This window comes from Symsagittifera roscoffensis, chromosome 4 (assembly GCF_963678635.1).
Source record: "Symsagittifera roscoffensis chromosome 4, txSymRosc1.1, whole genome shotgun sequence".
Classification (NCBI taxonomy): domain Eukaryota; kingdom Metazoa; phylum Xenacoelomorpha; order Acoela; family Convolutidae; genus Symsagittifera; species Symsagittifera roscoffensis.
The window spans coordinates 42,998,064-43,020,176 of NC_087065.1; the positions used below are offsets into that span (position 1 = coordinate 42,998,064).

The following is a 22,113-nucleotide window of genomic DNA, read 5'->3' on the forward strand; positions in this document are numbered from 1 at the left end:
TGCATGAAATATGTTCGATAGTATGCATTTCTCTGAGTTATGTTAGTAGAAGTTATTGCATCTTATTAGGTAGGCAGGTGGCAATAAAAAGGTGTCGGTGGCAATAAAAACTAGTTCTTTTCTTTTTGAGCCAAATATCGATATTTCAAATCGAATATCGAAGATTATCGATATATAGATACTGTATTGATTCCTATTTTTGATTTTGATCTACTTCGATATATAGAAATCCCTGGTTGCAATGAGTTCTCAAGGCGTGTTTCAGAACTTTGTTTTGACAATTGAGAAAAGTTTTTCTCAAAAATTACCCTCGCGAATTTTTTCTAATAAGTAAAAACTGAATCGGAACAAAAAACTTACGAATCTTCCTTGCATTGACGATTCTCACCTATTTTCCCTAAAAAAAACCAGCATGATTTCTGGAAAAATGTTTTTGTAGTGGTATATGGAAAAGTATTTTTTTGAAATAGATAATTTCAGTGTAGTTATGAATACAAGGGGAAGCCTTGGTGGCCCGTCAGACAATATTGAATTGTTGAAAAGTTTGATCACGACGATATCTTCTGGATTACTTATCACTGGATACTGGGTGGTACTACACTCTGGGCGGCTCCTGACTTGCTGTGTTGACCATCCCAATTCCCAATCAGCTGAGTACACTCCCATCTTGTTTAATATTTTATTTTTCTTAGTTTCTATACCTTATGATCAAAATAGTAGCTGCTAGTTCTCCTTACCATTCAATCAACAAACTTGAACAATCGGAACCAGCTAAGCTTGCTGATCATGTTCACTCTTTCGTGGAGCTAAATCTTGACCCTAACACATCAAATTACTGACTCGATTATCTAATATCAGTCCCTTTTAGGAACTGCAAAGTTGTTCTCTCGCACGATTTTTTAAACAACACAAAAACAACGCACCCAAAAAAGACAACATAACCCAAACAGTTGAAGAACTCATCGCGACTCTTAAACTATTCCAAATCTCTATTGCATCGTTACATGTCATTGCAAACGTGATCCCTATATATTAAATGATCTTCTAATTTCATTAGACTGTTACGTCATCGAAACGACCAAGCACATTATCAGTGCTTCCGAAAGAATTGAGGAATCGTTAATTGCCGAATACCCAAAACTGCACCAGGCTGCTGACATAGAGTTGAGGACTCTTGCTATTGTGCTGCATTATTTTACCTAATTTAGTAGAATCTTCAAAGCACGTGGCATGGAGCGTCGAACAGCTGGCGAGAAGCGCGAAGCTAACCGATGAAAAATCTAAATCGGTACGCAAATCTGAATCCTAAACCTAAATCTCAACGGGCGTGCTCATTGAGTCTGTGGCTCTGAGCCTCTTCGAAGAGGTGTAAATATAACACCCAAAATCGGGTCAAGTCAGTCTCTGATTCTTACAGTACATGCTGCGAGAAAACCCTGAAAAATGAAAGCTGTTTCGACTGCTTTTGTTCTGGTTTTAGAATGCATCTGATTGTAGACTGCACTGGTCTAAGTGAATCCGCTATCAATTGAGTACCAGCTTGTTGAGGAAAGAATGCGCTATTGATATGCAACAAAAGCGTCGAAAAAAACCGCAAGATAAGTTGACCCAAGCCGCCCAAGAAATTACAACCTCAAAAAGAACTGCGAGAAATTCAAATGAAACCCCTGGAAAACGAAGTGACTGACCTCAAGAAAACTGTCAAAAACAATCCTTTTAAAAAGTGTCCAAAGCACATCAACGACAAATGATATTGCTATCTATAACAAAGAACTCATCGCGACCCTTAGACTACTCCAAACTTCTATTGCGTCGTTTCCTGTCATTACAAACGTGATCCCTATATATTAAACGATCTTCTAATTTCATTAGACTGTTACGTCATCGAAACGACCAAGCGCATAAGGAGTGCTTCCAAAAGAATTGACGAATCGTTAATTGCCGAATATCCAAAACTGCACCAGGTTGCTGACATAGAGTTGAAGACTCAACTATTGTGCTGCGTTATTTTCAAGACTTCAATACAATCTTTAAAACACGTGGCATGGCGTCGAACGGCTGGCGAGAAGCGCGAAGCTAAAAGGGGAAAAATCTAAACAGGTACGCAAATCTGAGTCCTAAACCTAAATCTCAACAGGCGTGGTCATTGAGTCTCTGGCTCTGAGCCTCTTTGAAGATGGCCAAACATAACACCCCAAATCGGGTCAAGTCAGTCTCTGATTCTTACAGTACATGCTGCGAGAAAATCCTGAAAATTGAAAGCTGTTTCGACTGCTTTTGTTCTGGTTTTAGAATGCATCTGATTGTAGACTGCACTGGTCTAAGTGAATCCGCTATCAATTGAGTACCAGCTTGTTGAGGAAAGAATGCGCTATTGATATGCAACAAAAGCGTCGAAAAAAAACGTCAAGATAAGTTGACCCAAGCCGCCCAAGAAATTACAACCTCAAAAAGAACTGCGAGAAATTCAAATGAAACCCCTGGAAAACGAAGTGACTGACCTCAAGAAAACTGTCAAAAACAATCCTTTTAAAAAGTGTCCAAAGCACATCAACGACAAATGATATTGCTATCTGCGAGGAAACTGAAAAACTACCCTAAACCAAGACAACTGACAAAGGAAGAAGCTGATCTAGAAAACCTTGCCCTCGTCAGAAGAAGGCAACTTATCATCGGCGAATCTGTAGACAGAAAGGACCTGAGAGTCCGAGATACAACTTTGTACATTTGGAATGGTGAAATGTGGATAAAAGAGAAACTATCCGAATCAAAAGCACCAAATTGACTAACAGCGACAATAATTATCCTTGTTTACAATGTCAGAACTATACTTGAGTATCAAAGGCGGACAACCTTCTCCAATACTGTCCAAGTAAAAAACGCTTATCAAGTCATCTGCCTAACTGAAACCTGGTAGAAAGGAAGAATCGGCGACACTGCACTTTTTCTGACAAACTAAGTTATTCACCAAAATGACGGATCGAGTGATAAAGGTTTTGGAAAAACATGATGGCGTACTTATAGCAGTAAAAAGAAACATTCCACGTGGCCAAATCAATTCCTCATTTCAAGACTATGTTATCATCCGCATATCCCTGAACAAGCCGAAATTAATATGCTTCATCTACAGCGCTGCTTCAAACAGTTCCTACACATGGGATATCTCAGATCTAGTCGAATTCCCAAAATTCATGAGGCGTGAGCAATTTGAACAACGTGCTATTTGTTCGTCATGGGTTGAAGATATAATTTTTAAATGTACACACTGGCCGTCAATAACTTGAACTTCTCTAGATGAGCAGTCAATTCTCGACAAACTCTGAGAGTCAAACGTCCAACATTTAATTAAAACCCTTGATGGAAACTCACTAGACGTTCTCCTTAAAAACAAAACGCATTTTGTCACTAGCGTAAAACTTGACAATCGTCTGAGAAGTCTAAATGGGTGAAAAGCGATTCCTCCAACCTCATCAAGTAATTAAATACACTTCAATTAAAAAATCAGCGAAAACCTACATCACCGAACGAGTTTTTTTTGTCCCTAGTAAGGTCAATTGTTCAAAGATCAACTACTTAGAAATTTGTATCGATTTTTAATTAGAACTAAGTTCTGAGGTTAATTTGGCTCACGAAACATGGCAGCAGGCATTTAAAACGATTGATGCTATAAAAAAAAATTAACCCAAATTTTCCTTGAAAACACTTCTTTAATGACTTGTTATTAGTCAATTTGATTACTCGTCCTTATTTTTGTATAATATTACTGAATTGCCCATAAGTTTGTTAGAAACGCAGGTGAACTGAGCTTTTTTCCTAGCCTGAAGCATATCATCGTGTCTTATTAAAAGGCAAGAAAACCCGAATTAGAGGTAAATCTTCAATTTATTCGCACGCATACATTAGAGGTCACAAAGGAGCGTTTTGTGGCGAAATCCAGTTTGAAACAAAAAATTTATTATTATCAATGAGAGAAAATCTAAGTCATCTTCAAGAATCATAGCACAACTGCTTTTTCCATATCGCTGCTACATAATGGACTTCACTTGAAAGGAGACAATGATTGAAAGACCACTGACTTCAAAAAAAAACTGATAATAAAGCATCTGGAAGATAACAAGAATTTCGTTTTGTTTAATTTAATTTGAAATATTAAATTGTCAATTTAATTTTCTAATAACTTAACATTTTTAGTTCAATTATTTATGAGCAGTTAATTCTCGACAAATTCTGAGAGTCAAACTTGCAACAACTAATAAAAACCCTGATGGAAAATCATTAGACGTTCTCCTTAGTAACAAAACGCATTTTGTCACCAGCGTAAAACAATCGTCTGAGAAGTCTATTCAGTTTCGACCATTTGCCACACAATGCCAAAGTCTCAATTGACTACCGACTTGTTCATAAAAAAACACCAGCCATCAAACAAAAACTAGACTTTGGCATTTTCGCGTACAGGAAAGCAAACTGGGAAGAAATGAGTGAATTCATTCGTCAACAACCCTTCCAACCACTTTGCTTGAGCAACGCTGAAATGATGGTCGATCTTTGGTACAAGTGGTTACACAAAATATCACAAGATCTGTTATCAATCACTACAAAACACAGGTCTGAACTAGCTCCTTGGGTGAGAAGCGATTCCTCCAACCTCATCAAGTAATTGAATACACTTCCATGAAAAAATCAGCGAAAACCTACCTCATCGAACGAAGGCAAAATTGAAAATCTGCAAAGTGAGCTAACACTCTCCCTTCTCAATGACCAGGATTTCCACGAAAAAATGCTTTTTGAGAATGGGAAATTCAGCAAAATTCAACGATATCTGAAATCGATCACCAAGTCTAGAACGATTCCTTCAGAGGTCTTCCTAGATTAAAAAATAGCCAATACAGACGATCAAAAAGTCGAATTGCTTAACAAATATTTTCAATCAGTTTTCACACAAGACGCCAACATTGGAAAAACAGAACGACAAGATAACGTTCTTCTGAACAGTATCAAATTCACTATCGATGAAATAGAAGAAACCCTAAACGAGCCGGACGTAAATAAGGCCAATGGACCAGAAAGATTGGTAATGATCTTCTGAAAACCTTATCAAAGTCACTATCAAAATCAATTCACTTACCGTTCAACTTGATTGCAAATAAAATGATATTTCCTACAAAAAGGAAGATTATTGAAATCACACCAATTTTCAAAGACGGGATAAACAAGACGTCTCAAGTTACAGGCCTATCAGCCTGCTCTCATCAGTGTCAATACTGCTTGAGAAAGTAATTTTTGAAAAACTGGCCCTAATTGTCTACCAACCCTAATATCAGACCAACACGGCTTTAGACCTAACCGATCGACAATAACAAACCTAATAGAGTATCTACAAGAGTTATTTGGCTGCCTAGATTTGCCAAACTGCAACTACCTGGACAACTTCTAATTGACTTTCAAAAGGCATTTGACAAAGTTTTGCACGGGATCCTCATAGAAAAGTTACCGACGTCTAGAGTTAGAGGAAATTGTTTATCTCTGATACACAGCTACCTCTCGAACGGGAATCAACCAGTGAGGCTGAATGACACAATTTCCGGAGAGCTGGAAGTCTTCAGCGGCGTTCCCCAGGGCTCTATACTCGGGCCGCTTTTCTTTCCAGTCTTCATAATTAATCTACCGTCCTGTGTCAAGTCCGCAATTTTTGGTTATGCAGACGACTACACAATTGTTGGAGACAACCCTTTAACTCTCAATATATATCTTAGGAGACTTCAGAGGTGGTGCGAGGAAAACTGCATGTCAATGAACCTGACGAAAAGCAAAACCTCCTTATCAAAGGATCAGCTAAGGTTGCACTCCTCAATTACAGCTCCGAAACCACTGAAGTAACAAAAAATCTGGATATCCTGATAAACGACAGGCTCTCTTGGACGCAACACGCAGAAAAGATGGCTGAAAAAACCTTAAACGCTCTCTTCGTACTGAAAAGAAATCTCTCAATGGCAAATTTCGCGACCAGAAAAAATGCTTTAATCTGAGACTTGTACCATTTCTGAGCCATGGTTTAGCTATCTGGAAACCATCAAAAGAAAATTAGGAACCATTGAAAGTGTGCAGCGGAAAGCGGTCTTGTGGATTTTCATGTCAAGCAATAGCCATATCTCTTATAAAGACAAACTCGTAAAACTCAACATCCTTCCTTTGTCTCTGTACCTAGAGCTTCATGTTGGACTGCTGTTGGCAAAAATACTAGCTGGAAAAGTTGAAATCGACTGAAGAAGCCATGTAAGCATCAATGAAGTTGGAAACCGAAGAGCTGAAACGACACGAAATTTTGTCTGCAAACAAATGCGTCTGAGGAAGTGCCAGTCGGATTTCTGGTTTCGGGCATGTCGTTATGCTAATCTGTACATTGAATACTTCAAATGTGACATATTGTTTGACCCAGAATGCAAAAACAGACTTCTAGGAATGTACGCGAAATTTTTCAAAACTCGTCACAACGAATCAGATACATGCACTTGGCGCATTTTATGCGCATGCAATAACTGTAGAGACCTAAAGAAACGTACACTTATAACTGAAAATAAATAAACTTTGAACACTGCAATGACCGGGTTGAATGCGAACCCTTGGATTTTATTCCTTAATCCTTTGTTATTCTTATCATTATTATATAGTTGTTGAACGTTTTTTGGTATTTTTTACATTGTGTTGAGGATTACCCTGCTAGATCTGAGATACATGTTTCAATTGGATAAACAATTGAATATAATTTCTTGTGCGTAACTCGATTCTTAAAAATTGCAGAGAAATCAGTATAAACCAAAGAGATGTTTGACCGTTTCAGTGAATTTTTTTCACTGTTCTCAAAAACTTCCCTGCCAAATCAGGTTGAGAATTCAATGGAAAGAACAAGTTTTTGAGATTTGGCCTGCTTTAGAAGAGAAAGGGCTATGGAGTAACGGTAACTTTTAGTTCTTCTGACCTTATTTTGGAAATTTTTTCAGTTTTCTCAAATTTATCCTGCTAAATCAGATTAAGAACTCAGTTAAAAAAAAACTTTATTTGCCAGTTGAAAATATTTTCAAATGTCTAAGTGTAAGTCAAATTGTGATGATAATAATGATAATCTTTGTCAAATATACCCAAGATTAGTAATACAAATTTACGCATTGAATGATAATATCATTATCTTTCGAGATTTCCATTAAAGAAATTTGAAATATTTCTATGAAGTTTTTCCATAGGTTACCACTGTTGGATCTTCTTTAAATAATAATAAATAATAATCCTTAGAAGTTGTTTTTGCTTTTCTGTACGTAAAGATATTCTTGAACTTAATTTGGTCATCATGTAACCTGTTCCAAATTGTTACTGATTTAAAAAAAAAGAATTTTCGATGTATTGCCAATTAAATCTTTCGACAAAAATTCCCTGCTTTCAGTCGCTTTTGCCGTTTTCTTGCTTGTGTACCCGAAGAGCAGCTTCGCCTCTCTTTTTAATACTTATTTCAAGTCGGCCATTTGCTGGTTGTGTGTTCCTCTAATTAAACATTGATCGAAACAAACTTTTTGTACTTTTTGGTTTTTAGACCTTCTTTGTTATTTCCGACTGGTTTTCGTTGCAATTATTTGTCTGCTAGCTTCCAATGCTATGTTTTGGTCATATCGCAAGGGCAAAAGTTTTCCGAGAGCTTTTTTCTTAACGTGAATTAAGGCGATTAAAGCTTTAATTCTCAAATGGGGTATTGCTCATGGCGCAGACAAGGAGAGATAATTGGCTCAAATTAGATCGTTGCGCCGTGGAAACAAACTGAAATAACAGTTCTAGTTTCTTGGTCTTGTTAATATCTCTAATAAATATAGATTTCTGTTGCTGGATAACTTCTGTTATTCGATGCATAAAGTAAGATTCGATATCCCAAGTTTATATGTGTGGTCCAGTTGCATGGGTTGCAGATAAGTTCAAAGCAGTGTACTCCATTATGAAAGGCTTTTTTTCCCCGAATATAAGTTTTTTTTACCGATGTTTCTATTGATTTTTTTAAATTCAGAGTGAGGGATGAAAAAGCAACAACAACAGTCTCTCATTAATTTTTTTTCGCCGACTGGCGTAAAGACTCTTGCGAAGGCTTCGCCTGTCCCGCAATCTGTGACTAAAAAACTGAAAACTCCGATCATCTCAGGACATGACAAATATGGAAAAATACGTGTTGAGGAAATTGGCGATTCAAGTGAAAATTTCTCGCAACTATCCGAACCTTTAAGCGAAGATGTTAATTTGGGTAATACTGAAAAAGAATCAGATATTAAAAATTCAGATCTCGGTAAACCCTCCAGAAATACTGAAAGCGAATCCCCTGTTAAGAAAACTCCGGTTGCATCGAAAAAGTACAAAAGGATAAGAATTGAGGATAGTGATGAAGACGATGGATCAGATAGTTCGCAGCTTGCTGAAACGGAACAGTTAAATAAGAGCTTGTGTACACCTGTTGCCAAGTCCCGAAAAGTTCAACCACCTTTAGAATCTGAAAGCCCTTCACAGCTACTAAGCCCTTTCTCGTTTTCATCAGCAACACCTGTAAATGCAAAAGAGTCGAACATCAATTTCAATGAAAGTTTCACTTTCCAAAAAACTCCGAAGTCCAAGTCTCTGAAAAAGATAGAAGTCGCCGAAGATGCAGAAAATGATACGTTTAAACACCTGGGTTTTAAATTTCTGAAGATGAGTCAGGTCAAGGACAAACTGATGCGTCCTGTTGATCACCCTGATTATGACCCGACGACATTGCATGTCCCGAAAGACTTCTTGAATGATCAAACACCTGGACATCAGCAATGGTGGATGTTCAAGTCTAATTATTTTGACACTATTTTGTTTTTTAAAGTGGGCAAGTTTTATGAATTGTACCACATGGATGCAGTTACAGCTGTAGAAGAACTGGGGCTAACGTATATGCGCGGAGATTATGCCCATTGTGGTTTTCCTGAGATTGGGTTCGACAAATTCTCAGATATCCTGGTCCAAAAAGGATACAAAATAGCCAGAGTAGAACAGACTGAAACGCCAGATGAAATGCAGTCACGAATTTCGAAAATGTCTAAGAGTGGCAAGAAAGTGATGAAATATGACAAGGTGGTGGCGAGAGAACTTTGTCAAATTACAACAAAAGCAACTCAGTTGCCAACATCAGTTAATAATCAGGGAACTTCTCAATCTTGTGCGAACAATTTTCTCATGGCAATTGTTGAAAAAACTGGCGAGTTTAATACGAGCAGTTATGGAGTTTGTTTTGTGGACACAAAAATTGGAACTTTAAATTTTTCACAATTTGCAGACGACCGATTTTCTTCACTTCTGCGTGTTTTCTTTTCTCATTTATGCCCAGTCGAAATAATACACCCCAAAAGTAATTTGTCAGCGAAGACTATGCAGGTCATAAAATCTCTTCTTCCTTCGGTGAAACTTTTTGCTTTGAAAAACGAATCCCAGTTTTATAGCGGTGTAACTGCACTGAAAAAAGTCCAAGAGAGTTCTTATTTCGATAATGAAAAACAATGGCCTGAGCTGCTGCAGAAAGCATCCCAAGACGAACTGCACCAGTGCGATAAAATTGACTCGCAATACGAATTGGCAGTGAATGCTTTTGGAGGAATCCTGTTCAAATTGAAACAGTTTTTGATTGACTATGACATAATCACCCTTGGTGATTTTGTGCTTGTAGAGCCTCCAATCCCAAGTGAACGCTTGAATGCTCACAATTCATTGAGTAGTTTGAATACTAGTGCAACCAATTCTCGGACTTTTGCTCGAGGAGCGAAGATGATACTTGATTCATCGACCATTGCGAACTTGGGTATCGTGGACAATTTTGGGAAGTCTAATTTCACTTTGCTGACTACACTTGATACTTGCATGACACCATTTGGTAAAAGGATGCTCAAACAAGTTTTATGCTCACCGCCTTGCGACCCTTATTGTATAAAAGAGCGCCAAGAAGCTATAGTTTGGCTGATGAATAACCGCAATGAATTCGTAGAAAAAGTTCAAAATGTTCTTCAAAAGTGCCCAGATCTAGAGCAGCTACTGTGTCGTGTTCATTCATTGAGTGTCGATCGATGTGCTACAGACCATCCCGATTCACGAGCAAACTTTTTTGAAGTATCGGTATATAAAAAACGTAATGTTCAAGACTTTGTCTTGACGTTGAACACACTTAAAAAATGTCTAGAAATTGCCCGAATTTTCGGAAAGTTGGACTGCGAATCTGATTTACTGAATTATTTATTGAGCAGCAAAAGTGAAGGAGGTAAGTTTCCAAGTGGTATCGACGAGTTCATTGGAAACTTTGAGTCGTCGTTTGACCAAAAAGAAGCATGCGAAACAGGTGAGATACAGCCTAAACCGGGCTTGGCTGAAGCTTATGACAGAGCATTAGAGGAACTTGCGAGAATCAAAAATGAAAGTGAAAGATACTTACGTGAACAGAAAAAGATGTTCAGGTGTGAAAGAATTCAGTACGCAACTAGCAAATCTTCTCAGTTTCAACTAGAAGTTCCAGCTGATGAAGTTTCCAGAGTTCCTGATGAATATCAGTTTGCTTCTAAGCGAAAAGGATGGGACAGGTTCCAAACAACCGAGACGTTGAGGTTTGTACAACGGTGGACAGCCGCTGAAAGTAATCGTGACGAGTCTTTGAAAAATCTAGCTCGACTAGTGTTCAGCGATTTCTCGAAAGAATTCGCGAAATGTTCAAAAGTCGTCCGTTCAATTGCAACGCTGGATGTTCTAATCGCCTTGGCAGAATTTAGTAGAACGGCAGACCCTGTTATGTGTCGCCCTCAGGTTTTAGACCAATGGGATACATTTCTGGACATTAAAAACGGCAAACATCCGTGCATGGAAAACGTAATGAAAGGAGGTTACATACCCAACGACATGAAACTCGGAAAAGGTTTCGGTGATCCAGAATCGCAATCATGTGATTCGCAAACAAAAGGTTCTTACTTGGTTCTACTGACAGGGCCAAATATGGGTGGTAAATCAACTCTAATGCGTCAAACTGGTTTGTTGGTGATTCTGGCGCAACTAGGTTGCTTTGTTCCAGCTGAGAAGATGTCATTTACTCCTGTAGACAGAGTTTTCACGCGACTGGGGGCAATGGATCGAATATTGTGTGGAGAAAGTACCTTTTTTGTTGAAATGAGCGAAACTTGTGTGGTGCTGAACTATGCCACTCGACACAGTTTGGTGCTGCTTGATGAGCTTGGCCGTGGTACGTCAACATTTGACGGAACCGCCATTGCTTCGGCTGTTGCACGAAAACTTGCCAATGAAATTGGATGTCGAACTTTGTTCTCAACCCACTATCATTTGCTTGTTTCTGATTTCCGAGACAACCCGAGGGTTTTTCTGGGTCACATGGCATGTATGGAAGAAGACACCGAAGAGGAAGATGAAGATGGGGTCACTGAACAGCGCGTGACCTTTTTGTACAAATTTGTTCAGGGGTCATGTCCTAAAAGCTATGGGTTCAATGCTGCGAGAATGGCCGGGATAGATAGCTCAATCACGAGGCAGGCCCAGCAATATTCGAGCCAGTTGGAAGATTTGTTCTTAGAGAGGCAAAAGTTTATTCATTTTGGAAAACTTTTTGCCAACCTTGAAGTAACCAACTAACTTAACTGAGTTGAGTTTTCTTAATGACTGATTTGAGAAAGAGTTAGCAACTCTGAGATGCGATTTCTAATGATGAGCTTGAATTTGAATTGCAATAATCGCTGATTGATTTGATTTTGAATTAATTTTGTTTGAATACTTTTTAAATCGTTATGCGCATCGTGAAATTTATTTTTCTGAACGAAATTAGAGGATATGCGACCAGCGAATTGTTTCCGTGCGTTTAAAACTATTCTGTCTTGTCTCATTCACCGTTAAAACTAGCAGGATCCAGCAATTTTTTACGGTGATTTAGTATTAATTTCTATTTAATTTCTAAGAGGTTAAGCAGAAGACACTTCAAAAATAAAAAAGGTTAAGAGATTTCAAAAGTTTTTGTGTCATCTAAATTTCCAATTACTTTTTGTTCCATTGTTGATGTTGTTTTTCCACTACTGCAATGCTTGTGTTATATTACAATTTGATTTTTTTTCCAATGTGATTCGAACATTTCTGATTAAAAGTAAAGAACGTAGTGAATAATCTTAAACAGGTCATGGTGATTTTTTTTCAGGAAAAAGACTAAATATTCTACTAAAAATTTTTAATGCATATTAATGTATTTGTGAATGCTTTTAGGTGTATATGAACTTTTTGAGTTCAACTCTAATTCAAAAGTTAGGTAAATTGCGCTCTTCAAATACGAAAGTCGAATTGGCGCGAAAAAAAGATGTGAATGACCACGTGTTTCGAAAGTGGATTTGATTTTTACGTTTTTCAGTGGAATGAAACTTAGCCTGTTAATCCAGTTTCCTCGAATTGATTTAATTTTATCAAAAAAGTGTCAATTATAAATTATTCCTGAAATTCAAAGAGCTGTAAAGCCATATACTTTTTAATGTGAAATTAAATCAATACTTTTAAAATCATGCCATGCGTTCATGACTCTTTTCCAATTGTCTGCTGGCTGTTTAGTTTTAATGAAATTTTGAATAGCTGTTTTCGATGTATTAGTTATTTTCATTAGTTTTGGTTATGTTAGTTCATGCTTTTTCCTCAAGCTTATTCTTACTTTTAAGAGTAATGATCGGAGTGAAGACTCTTATATAGATCTTGCTGATTTTTTTGTTTTTTTTTTCAGGAAAAAATCTTAAAATAGTAATGCACTTAGGCATAATTCACTTTTTGAGTTCAATTGAAATTTATCTGCTGAAAATGACATAAATAGCACTCTCCAAATACGAACGTGGAAATGGCGCAAAAAACGTGAACGATTTCTAGTTTCGAAACTGGAATTTATTTTTCAGATTTACCAGCGGAAAAAAAACTTTACCTATTGATTCAGTTTTCTCTAGTTGGGTTTATGTTGTCAAAAAAGCGTCAATCATGAATTGTTCTGGAAATTCAAAGAGCTTAAAGGTCATCTATGTTTTTATTTGAAATTCGAAAGTTGAGATTTTTTCAAGAAAGTCAGTGTTTTTTTATGTTTGCTTGCGTTCATTACTCTTTTCCAATCTTCGATTGCTTATGTTTTTCTTTAATTTTTTATGCAAATAAATTTAAAATTTGTTTTAATTCGCAAAAAACGTTTGTTTCTTGTGCCTGTATTTTCTTTGCGGGAATTGAAACTTTTCGAAAGGTTTTATCCCCAAAATATTTGTCAACAACCTTTTTTTTGGTCAACGGCTGTCTGCCCAATTGTTGTCGGTTTCATTAGTTTTTCATCAATTTCATTTGTTTTTTTATCGCAAGTAATGCGAAGCTCCGCTTCGCCTCTGTGAAATGCTTCGAATTCTTTTCATAGTTTGAAGTATCTTTTGATTTGGTTTTTTTTTTCAAATTGATGTAGTCGAATGGAAAGTCTCAACATGAAAAGATTCATGATTTTCAAATAGTCGTTTCTTGGGTTCATTAGCAGTTTTCAGAGCAATCGTCTTTTGGCAAGTTTACGTTTTGCTGATCAGGTCATATCCTATCGTCGTGTGTTTATTCGGTCTGTTTTTAGGTCTTAAGCAATTGTATACATGACGGTATAATTTGGATTTTTCTGAAATATGATCTAATTGATGGAAAAATGTTGGAAAAACTTTTAGCCCCAGTTCTTCCGAATTACTTTCATCACCTAGCTTACATTGGTCAGTAAAATTTCTTTCAGTAATTAGGATTTGTGTATGTGGAAATCTGCTCCTCTTGAACTCTATTTTTGAAGAAGTGTTTTCAAGTAAGATTATTTCACCTTTCTTCGCATGAAGGCTTTCATGTTTTGTTGCAATGTTCTTAATCAAAAGTCCATTTTCTGTGGGGAAATTGTCTATTCAAACTGACTGCTGGTAGCATTCATTTTTCCTTGAATTTGAGTAACATACTGTTTTTGCGAAAAGTTGTTGTTCCGACCATTGAAAATGGGAGGAACTTTGTTTGGGTGTGATAAGCAATCGGTTACTAGACTTTTTTCCCGTAAATATCTTTGTTTACAGAATGGTCAAAATTAGAAATAGTAAATTTAGATTCAGTTCATAATAATATCGTATTTCATTGCGTCTCCGGCGCTCGTGGTACGAAAGTAACGAATAGGCGTGGGATGGCAAAGATCTTGGGTTCTAATCTGACAAGACCTTTTTTTTTCAAACGGGAAATATTCCGTTTGAAAATGTAGGCTTATTATTTGCCTGCTTATGTTTTGTCGTCTTAGTTACCACGTTGTAGAGTTTCTTTCTCTTTGCTGTTCGCAATTATATCGTAGTTGCTTATAGTGTTTTGATTTTTTTCAGCTATCTGTAATTTTACTAACCTTGATTTTCGCTTAAAACAAACTTTTTCTGCACAAATGAGTTCGGCTTATATTTATCGGCTTGTTGACCTAATTTTGAGCAGTTTCAGGAAATTGTAAGTTTTTTGCTCCCCTCTGGATGGCCTTAAGTGCTAAAAAACTCTGGATGGCTTAAAGTGCTTAAGTCAGCTTAAAGAGCTGACTTAAGAATTTTAGTTCGACTTTTTTTGAATTTTTTTTCGGCTTTTTTAAAGTTTTTTTTCGGCTTAAAAGGTTTCAGCTTATAATATATCGGCTTAGTGACCTGATATTTTTTCATTTGACGAGCAAACAAAATTTGATGTGTTTTTGTTTTGTGGGACTTAATATTTTTTATGTCTTCATTTTTTTACTGACAAGGTTTGCCAAGGTATTGTCAGCTTTATTACAGCTTGGTAATTTTTCTTCCGATGCTAATTTCGCATTATGTTGTTTTGGCATATTTTTATTTCAAAAATAGCCTTATTCAGTTCGATAGATCTAGTTTTTTTCAATTTTTTTTAGATTTAGCGGCTTTCTTGTTTTGTCTTGCAAGTGATGCGAAGCTCAGCTTCGCCTCTGTGTTAAGTTTTATGTTCCACGCAAAATCAGGTGTCACAAATAATCATCGGAATGGTTCGGGTTAGTATAATTTTGAAACCAGTTCAGTTGTGATTCGAACGACATCAAAAATGTCCCAAATTGCTTTCCACTCTCGAGAAAAACCGGTTTGAAACTTCTGACTCTGACTTTTCGTCTAATTTCGAGCTAGTAACGATCGTTATATGGAAAATTACTGTTTATTTGTGGTTGTTTATTTGTGGTACTTCACTAACTTTCTACGCCATCGTATAGTTCTCGAATCAGACCACCCTATGAAAATGATACTAATTTAAAGAAACTTAAAAAATCTATTGTTGTATGAATGTGGTAGGAAGGTTCTGTGCTACTTGTGCGTTCTGTGCTACTTGTGCGTTCTGTGCTACTTGCAGAGCAACCGGCTAGCCTTGATTTTTGTGTAATTGTTGTGAAAATTATTACGACTCAGCGGAGACATATTTCGCTAAAAGCATGCAGTGATTTAGATCTGTTTTCAAGAGCACAGTCATGGAAGTGACGTTTGCCTAGTTTTCATTGTACAATTTTTCCATTTGCTTTGGAAGATCAATTCAGTTCTGTCAGATTTAGTTTTAAATTATGCTGAAAAAGGTTGCCGAGAACTCTTTCGCCTGATATCATTCAAACTTTCGGTAGTTTCAGGTTTTTAATTTGGTTTTCAAATATTTTTTTGAGCGGAGAAGAGAAAGTTACGCTTTTCGAACTGCAAATAAAAATAATGCCAAAGAATGTTTTTTTAACAAAAATGAATTTTTCGTCGTTCTCAAACAATGGAGCTAGTGTTAGATTAAGAATCCATTTTTTTCTGGAAATAGTTGCTGAAAAATAGTGCTTATTTAGTAGCACTGTTGCTGCCTAGCAGTGGCAAATTAATAGCATGTGATTATCCCTCTTATTTAGAGTAATGAACGAAGTGAAGACTGTTATAAAAGTCTTCGTTATTTTTTTAAGGAAAAAGGCTGTATTTTGATTGTTCACGCTCAATTTTTTTGCGGTTTGATTTCTTTTCAAGTTCAGTTCATTTCTATTGTGGTTCAGATCAGCATAAGTTAAAGGTCATGAAAAACTTGATCGACTTCTAGTTTTGAAAGGGGATTTTAATGTTCAAATTTCCCAGCGGATTTGATCATTTATCTCAAATTGAGTTAGTTATATCGAAAAGCATCAATTGTTTTTGATATTCAACGAGCTTTAAGGGCAAATATTTTCTGTAAAAGTCTTTTTCATACACAAATTTTTTTGTTTTCTTGCGTTCATTACTTTTTCCCAACTATCAGTTGGTATGTTTAGTGGCTAGTGTTTTTATGAATTCAAGAGCACATTACGTAGGTCTGATGACGCGAGACTAAAGTATTTTTGAAGGATTATTTTGCCTTTTCATTTTTTGACATATTTAGAGCGATTTGTACCGTTTTCTAGCTTGTGCTCGCAAAGCGGAGCATTGTGCAGAAGTGATTGCAAACAAGATAGAATAGTACCGAAGGGACCCTGTGGGTTTTATATGGAGGGGCCCAATTATTGGTAAGGCGGGCACCACAACTCTTCCGCTTCGACGTCAATTACATACTGGAGAGCAGTGCTCTTAGCAGAATGGTCCCTAGAAGAGAGAAAGGTCCCTAGAAGAACTATTTAATTGAGCAAATTTATAGTCAGAAACTATTAACAATACCGCTATTGAGTGTTATTTGTAAGTTAAAAGCATAAAAACAACTGAAAAAGATTATTCGAATTTTTGTCCATGTTTTCGATTTTTTTTGTCTTTTTGCTGATGTCCGACTTTCATGTAATTGCCCTTGTGTCTTAAAAACGCTTTTTGCCTGGCTATTAAAGATAAGAGAGATGTCTTCCTATTGTGCAGATAGGTATGTTAGGAGCGTTTATTTTTGCTTTACTTTTTCATATTGCTTACTGAACTTTGAAGTAGAGATTATATTTTTGGAATATCAATTTCCTCAGCTCTCCACCAAAATTATATGGTATTGTTTGCAACCGAATAGGTCTTTTGTGAGGTTAATGAATCATTTAGATAATCAGATTGGTAAAATAAACACGTCTGTTTCATTTTTCCATGGAATTATATAGATTTGACAAAGCAGGTGATATTATTGAGAGCGTTTGAATCAGACTTAACTTCGCTCGATTAGATTTAATCTCTTTATAGTAAAAAAAAAGCCTGATCCCCAGTACTTTTAAGAATATGTACTGCTAATTAAACTTCGTGCATTATCATATTGAACACTTTTAGTCTTCAAATGCAGGTTCATTTGCATTTTTGTCAAAATGAGGAAAATTTTGTCTCGAATGCATTATTAATGCTCAGTACATTTTTGATCAGGACAAATTGTGTGGCAAAATAGAAGGCAGATGAAATTGAAAAACAAGGGAAAGTGGCTTCAAAAACAGAATTATTCTCTGCTACTTCTGATCGACCTGAAAAATCTGAACCACAGGTTAAAGGTGAGTTGCAACGTGCGCAATCAAAGATTTTTGAGGTGATTTTTGTTTGTGAAAAGCGTTTTCATGATCGGACGGCAACCTGTAAACGTACGGCAATTGTAATCGGACGGCAATTGTATTATAATTTTGCGTGATGTAACAAATGTTGTTTGCATACTGACTGAAATTGGTCGTAGCTTATTTAAACCAATAAATTAGAATCTATTTTTCCTTCAGTTTAGTGACATCTTAGCTCGAGTCATATTTCCCAGAAAAATTTTCATAGCTTGACAATTTTTTTGTAACTTTTTTGGTCGTCCCAAGTTTTGTTGACTGAGTTACCGATTATTATTTTCAAATAATTACATAATAATCAATAGGAACTTATTTTTTATAAATATTTTCTTCACATGCGCTTATTTCGTCGAAGGAATCTTCTGTAATCACTAAGACCTTTTCCGGGAACGGGCTTTTTAAACATCTGATAAACACCAGAGTAACATCAGAAGAGCTCAACTGTATGAAAGGAATTACAACCGTTCCCCATTTTTCTTGTCACCAAAAATGTTTTCAGGTTTCCGTCGAATCATGTTCTTATTCACTGCGGTCTGCTTGTTTCAATTTTTTTAAAGGCTTCATTTCACTTGTGACAGCAAGTGGTTTTTTATCGTGAACTAGACTTTTTGTCCCCGTAAACAACTTGTCTTACATTATTCGCACTTGAAAGTTACTGCACTAACTGCACGTATTTCATGCACGTTTTCGGCTTAACAATGTTCGGCACATTTTTGTCGCCTTAGTTGCCACTCGGTGATTGATTCTCAATGCTTGTTATGGCTGTTCATAAACATCATCAAAGACAACGGCAAAAAATTTTTATAGATGTTATTTTTCGGACTTAGTTCAAGTCATTTTTTTAGCTTAATTTTTTCAAAAAAAAAACAATTTTCTTCTTTTCTTTTAAATACATCGTGTATTGAAAGGTTTTCATTGTATAGCAAGTGTTTCGAAGATCAGCATCGTTTTCGGCTTAACAATGGTCGACGCATTTTTTGTCGCCTTAGTTGCCACTCGGTCACTGATTCTCAATGCTTGTTATGGCTGTTCACAAACATCAATCATCAAAGACGAAGGCAAAAAATTTTATAGATGTTATTTTTCAGACTTAGTTCAAGTAATTTTTTAGCTTAATTTTTCAAGAAAAAAAAACAATTTTCTCCGTTTTTTAAAAATATATTGTGTATTGAAAGGTTTTCATTGTATAGCAAGTGTTTCGAAGATCAGCTTCGTTTTCGGCTTGACAATGGTCGACGCATTTTTTGTCGCCTTAGTTGCCACTCGGTCACTGATTTTCAATGCTTGTTTTGGCTGTTCATAAACATCATCCAAGACAAAGGCAAAAAATTTTTATAGATGTTATTTTTCCGACTTAGTTCGAGTCATTTTTTTAGCTTAATTTTTTCAAAAAAAAAACAATTTTCTTCTTTTCTTTTAAATACATCGTGTATTGAAAGGTTTTCATTGTATAGCAAGTGTTTCGAAGATCAGCATCGTTTTCGGCTTAACAATGGTCGACGCATTTTTTGTCGCCTTAGTTGCCACTCGGTCACTGATTCTCAATGCTTGTTATGGCTGTTCACAAACATCAATCATCAAAGACGAAGGCAAAAAATTTTATAGATGTTATTTTTCAGACTTAGTTCAAGTAATTTTTTAGCTTAATTTTTCAAGAAAAAAAAACAATTTTCTCCGTTTTTTAAAAATATATTGTGTATTGAAAGGTTTTCATTGTATAGCAAGTGTTTCGAAGATCAGCTTCGTTTTCGGCTTGACAATGGTCGACGCATTTTTTGTCGCCTTAGTTGCCACTCGGTCACTGATTTTCAATGCTTGTTTTGGCTGTTCATAAACATCATCCAAGACAAAGGCAAAAAATTTTTATAGATGTTATTTTTCCGACATAGTTCGAGTCATTTTTTTAGCCTAATTTTTCAAAAAAAAAATCATTTTTTTTTCTTTTTAGTATCGTTGTATTTAAGTGTTTTGATTGTATTGCAAGTGTTTCGAAGATCAGCTCCGACTCTGTTTTGTTTTTTTTGTATTAAACAATTTTCACCTAAATGAAATTTGTTCTACAGTTTGTAAAGCAACTCTGATTTTTAATTTTTTTTCGGTAATTTTATCGTGTTAGTCAAGTTATGATGCGTAGTTTCAGGCTAATTGTTAAATGCTTTTGCTTGTTTGAGTGTAGATGGGTCGTAGAAGTTTTGATTTTTTCACCAGCGTATCGATGTCATATTACGGTCCCTCCTTATGAAAATTTTTGCATTTTTGGCGAAAATTTCAATTATTCTCGAGATTTGGTTTAGTGATTTTCGAACACGTATTACAAATGGAGAGATCGGCTGCTCCCCTATTGGCTTAGATATTATGCTTATTTCTTCTTTACTTTACCTGGTGTTCTGCGACCTTCAGATAATTCAGTGGGCGGGAATTTTTGACCAATCTTTCTTGAATTATTTTTTCCCCGGAAAACATGATGACAAATCTGAGATAAAGGATTCACTCAAAAAGGCGTTGCTTATGGGTATGCCTTGCTTAAATTAACACGCCCTAATTGGTAGACAAGAAATTTTCTTGATATTTTAGACCGTTTTTTGGTTACTTTTTCCTTTTCTCGAGAACTCGCTGTACAACTGATGTTGCCCTTATTTTTGTTATGAAAAAAGTAATCGCCTTGAAAACGTGCATTTATTGAAATTGTGCTCCATTTTTTAGAAACTGTCTGACTTTTGGAGTTTTTTGGTTGACCCAAGTTTTTTCGCCTAAGTTTCCCCTCTGTCCTGTATTCTCAATGTTTGTTCCGGCTGTTTATGAACATCATTTGAGACGAATGTATGAAATTTTTTAGTTATAGTTTTATCGATTTTTTTCAAGTAATTTTTTCAGCTTGATTTTTCAAAAAAAATAATAAATTGCTTCTTTTTTATATTCAATATCTTTTAATGCAATGTTGCAAATTGTATCGCAACTGTTGCGAAGCTCCGCTTCACCTCTCAACCTTTGTTGTAGTTTTTTGTAATTTTTTTTCTGTTCAAGTGTCAATAGACGCAGTGAAGACACTTATATAAGTCGTGATAATTTTTTCAGGAAGACGTCTAAAATTTGTTTGCGCTCAATTTTAATTTTTCGCTTTTTGTCTTTTTATTTGTTTCTAAGTTCACTTCATCTGTTTTTTAAAAGAAAGGTTAATTACTTTATTGTACAGCAAAAAAAGTCACAAAAAACGTGATCGAGTTTTTGTTTCGTAAGTGGATTTTCATTTTCAGATTTCGAGGGAAATAAGAAAATTACCTAAGATCTAAAGAATAATATGGCTTGATATTTTCAAATGATTGTTAAAAGATAATTTTCCAGAGAAGGTTTTTATTTCTTTTTGGGCTTTTTTTGCGCGCAAAATCTGATAAAAATCAGGTAACACAAAAGCATCATTTGGATCGAGTTTTGAGCCTATATATTTAATACAGTTTCAACAGAGTCTAAGAAATCCATTTTTGTGAGCATGATATTTGAGCTTCCCAGCAATAACGACATTTCAAAAGTTAACACTCATAATGAATGTTGCTGGAAAATTTAAAGGCAGCTACAGATTCTAATTTATAGTTTTAGATCAAATAAATAGGCCAAAAAATTACGAAATTGTTCAGTCAGTAAAGAATATTTAACATATAGTTTTAGAACCTAAAAATGAGTTATAAGACTAACAGTTAAAACGAGAATTTTTGAATACAGGTAGTTAGATTTTCAGGTTACGTAGCAGTATTTAGACAATGGTGTATTCATACTCATTATTAAAAAGACATACTAATTAATCAATCAGAATCGAGATGAGAAAACAAAGTTCTGAAATAAATAATAATTCCTGTTTGATAAAATTGGTATTATAAAAATGTATTGGATTTTTTTTGAGACGCTTTGGAAAACTTTTTCATTTTTTCAAATAATTTAGTTTTTCTGAAAAACTACTATCGATTTTTTTTAAAATAAAACCAATGGGAAGTCCGCCCAAAATCCTGTGTGCCTGCATAATTCCCTAGGCTCTTTTTACCTGACCCCACTTTCTACCGCCTTCGAAAAAGTGGGTGGGGGAATTTTTGACCTATATTTTTTGGGTTTATGACATTTTCTCAAAAACTATCCCGACAAATCTGAGATTACACAAAAAGTTATGACACTCGGAGAAGTCAAATTTTCAATTTTTTAACCATTTTTTCTGACTTTCTCGAAAACTACTTTCTCAAATCTGAATTTTTGGTTAAAAAGTAAAAACAGATTGTTCGAAGCCCCACTGCATAACGGCTACCCTTTTTTACACGAAAAGTAATGACCTCGTAAATGTCAAAGTTTTGATTTTTTGACCGTTTTTTGAATCTTCTTGACTTTTTTTGGAAACTACAAATCTAAATGTGAGGTCTTGAGTTCAATCCAAAAAAAGGTTTGAAGAAAGTTTTCCTGTACCAGCAGCTAAGTTCAAATGTTCTTCAAAAAAGATTATGGCCCTCAGAAAAGTCAAGGTTTTAATTTCTAGTACGTTTTTTGAAACTTGGCCTTTCTCGAAAACT

General features: G+C 35.6%; 1 protein-coding gene across 1 annotated transcript; it reads left to right on the forward strand.

Moving 5' to 3' along the window:
* The first annotated feature begins 8,048 nt into the window (after positions 1-8,048).
* On the forward strand, positions 8,049-11,808 carry LOC134844107 (DNA mismatch repair protein Msh6-like). Its single transcript, XM_063860592.1, has one exon. The coding sequence runs from the start codon at positions 8,053-8,055 to the stop codon at positions 11,668-11,670; it is 3,618 nt and encodes a 1,205-aa protein (XP_063716662.1). The 5' UTR covers positions 8,049-8,052; the 3' UTR covers positions 11,671-11,808.
* Positions 11,809-22,113: the final 10,305 nt, after the last annotated feature.

Excerpts from the sequence above, each read along its gene's own strand:
- LOC134844107 (XM_063860592.1), top strand. The coding sequence starts at position 8,053 with ATGAAAAAGCAACAACAACAGTCTCTCATTAATTTTTTTTCGCCGACT.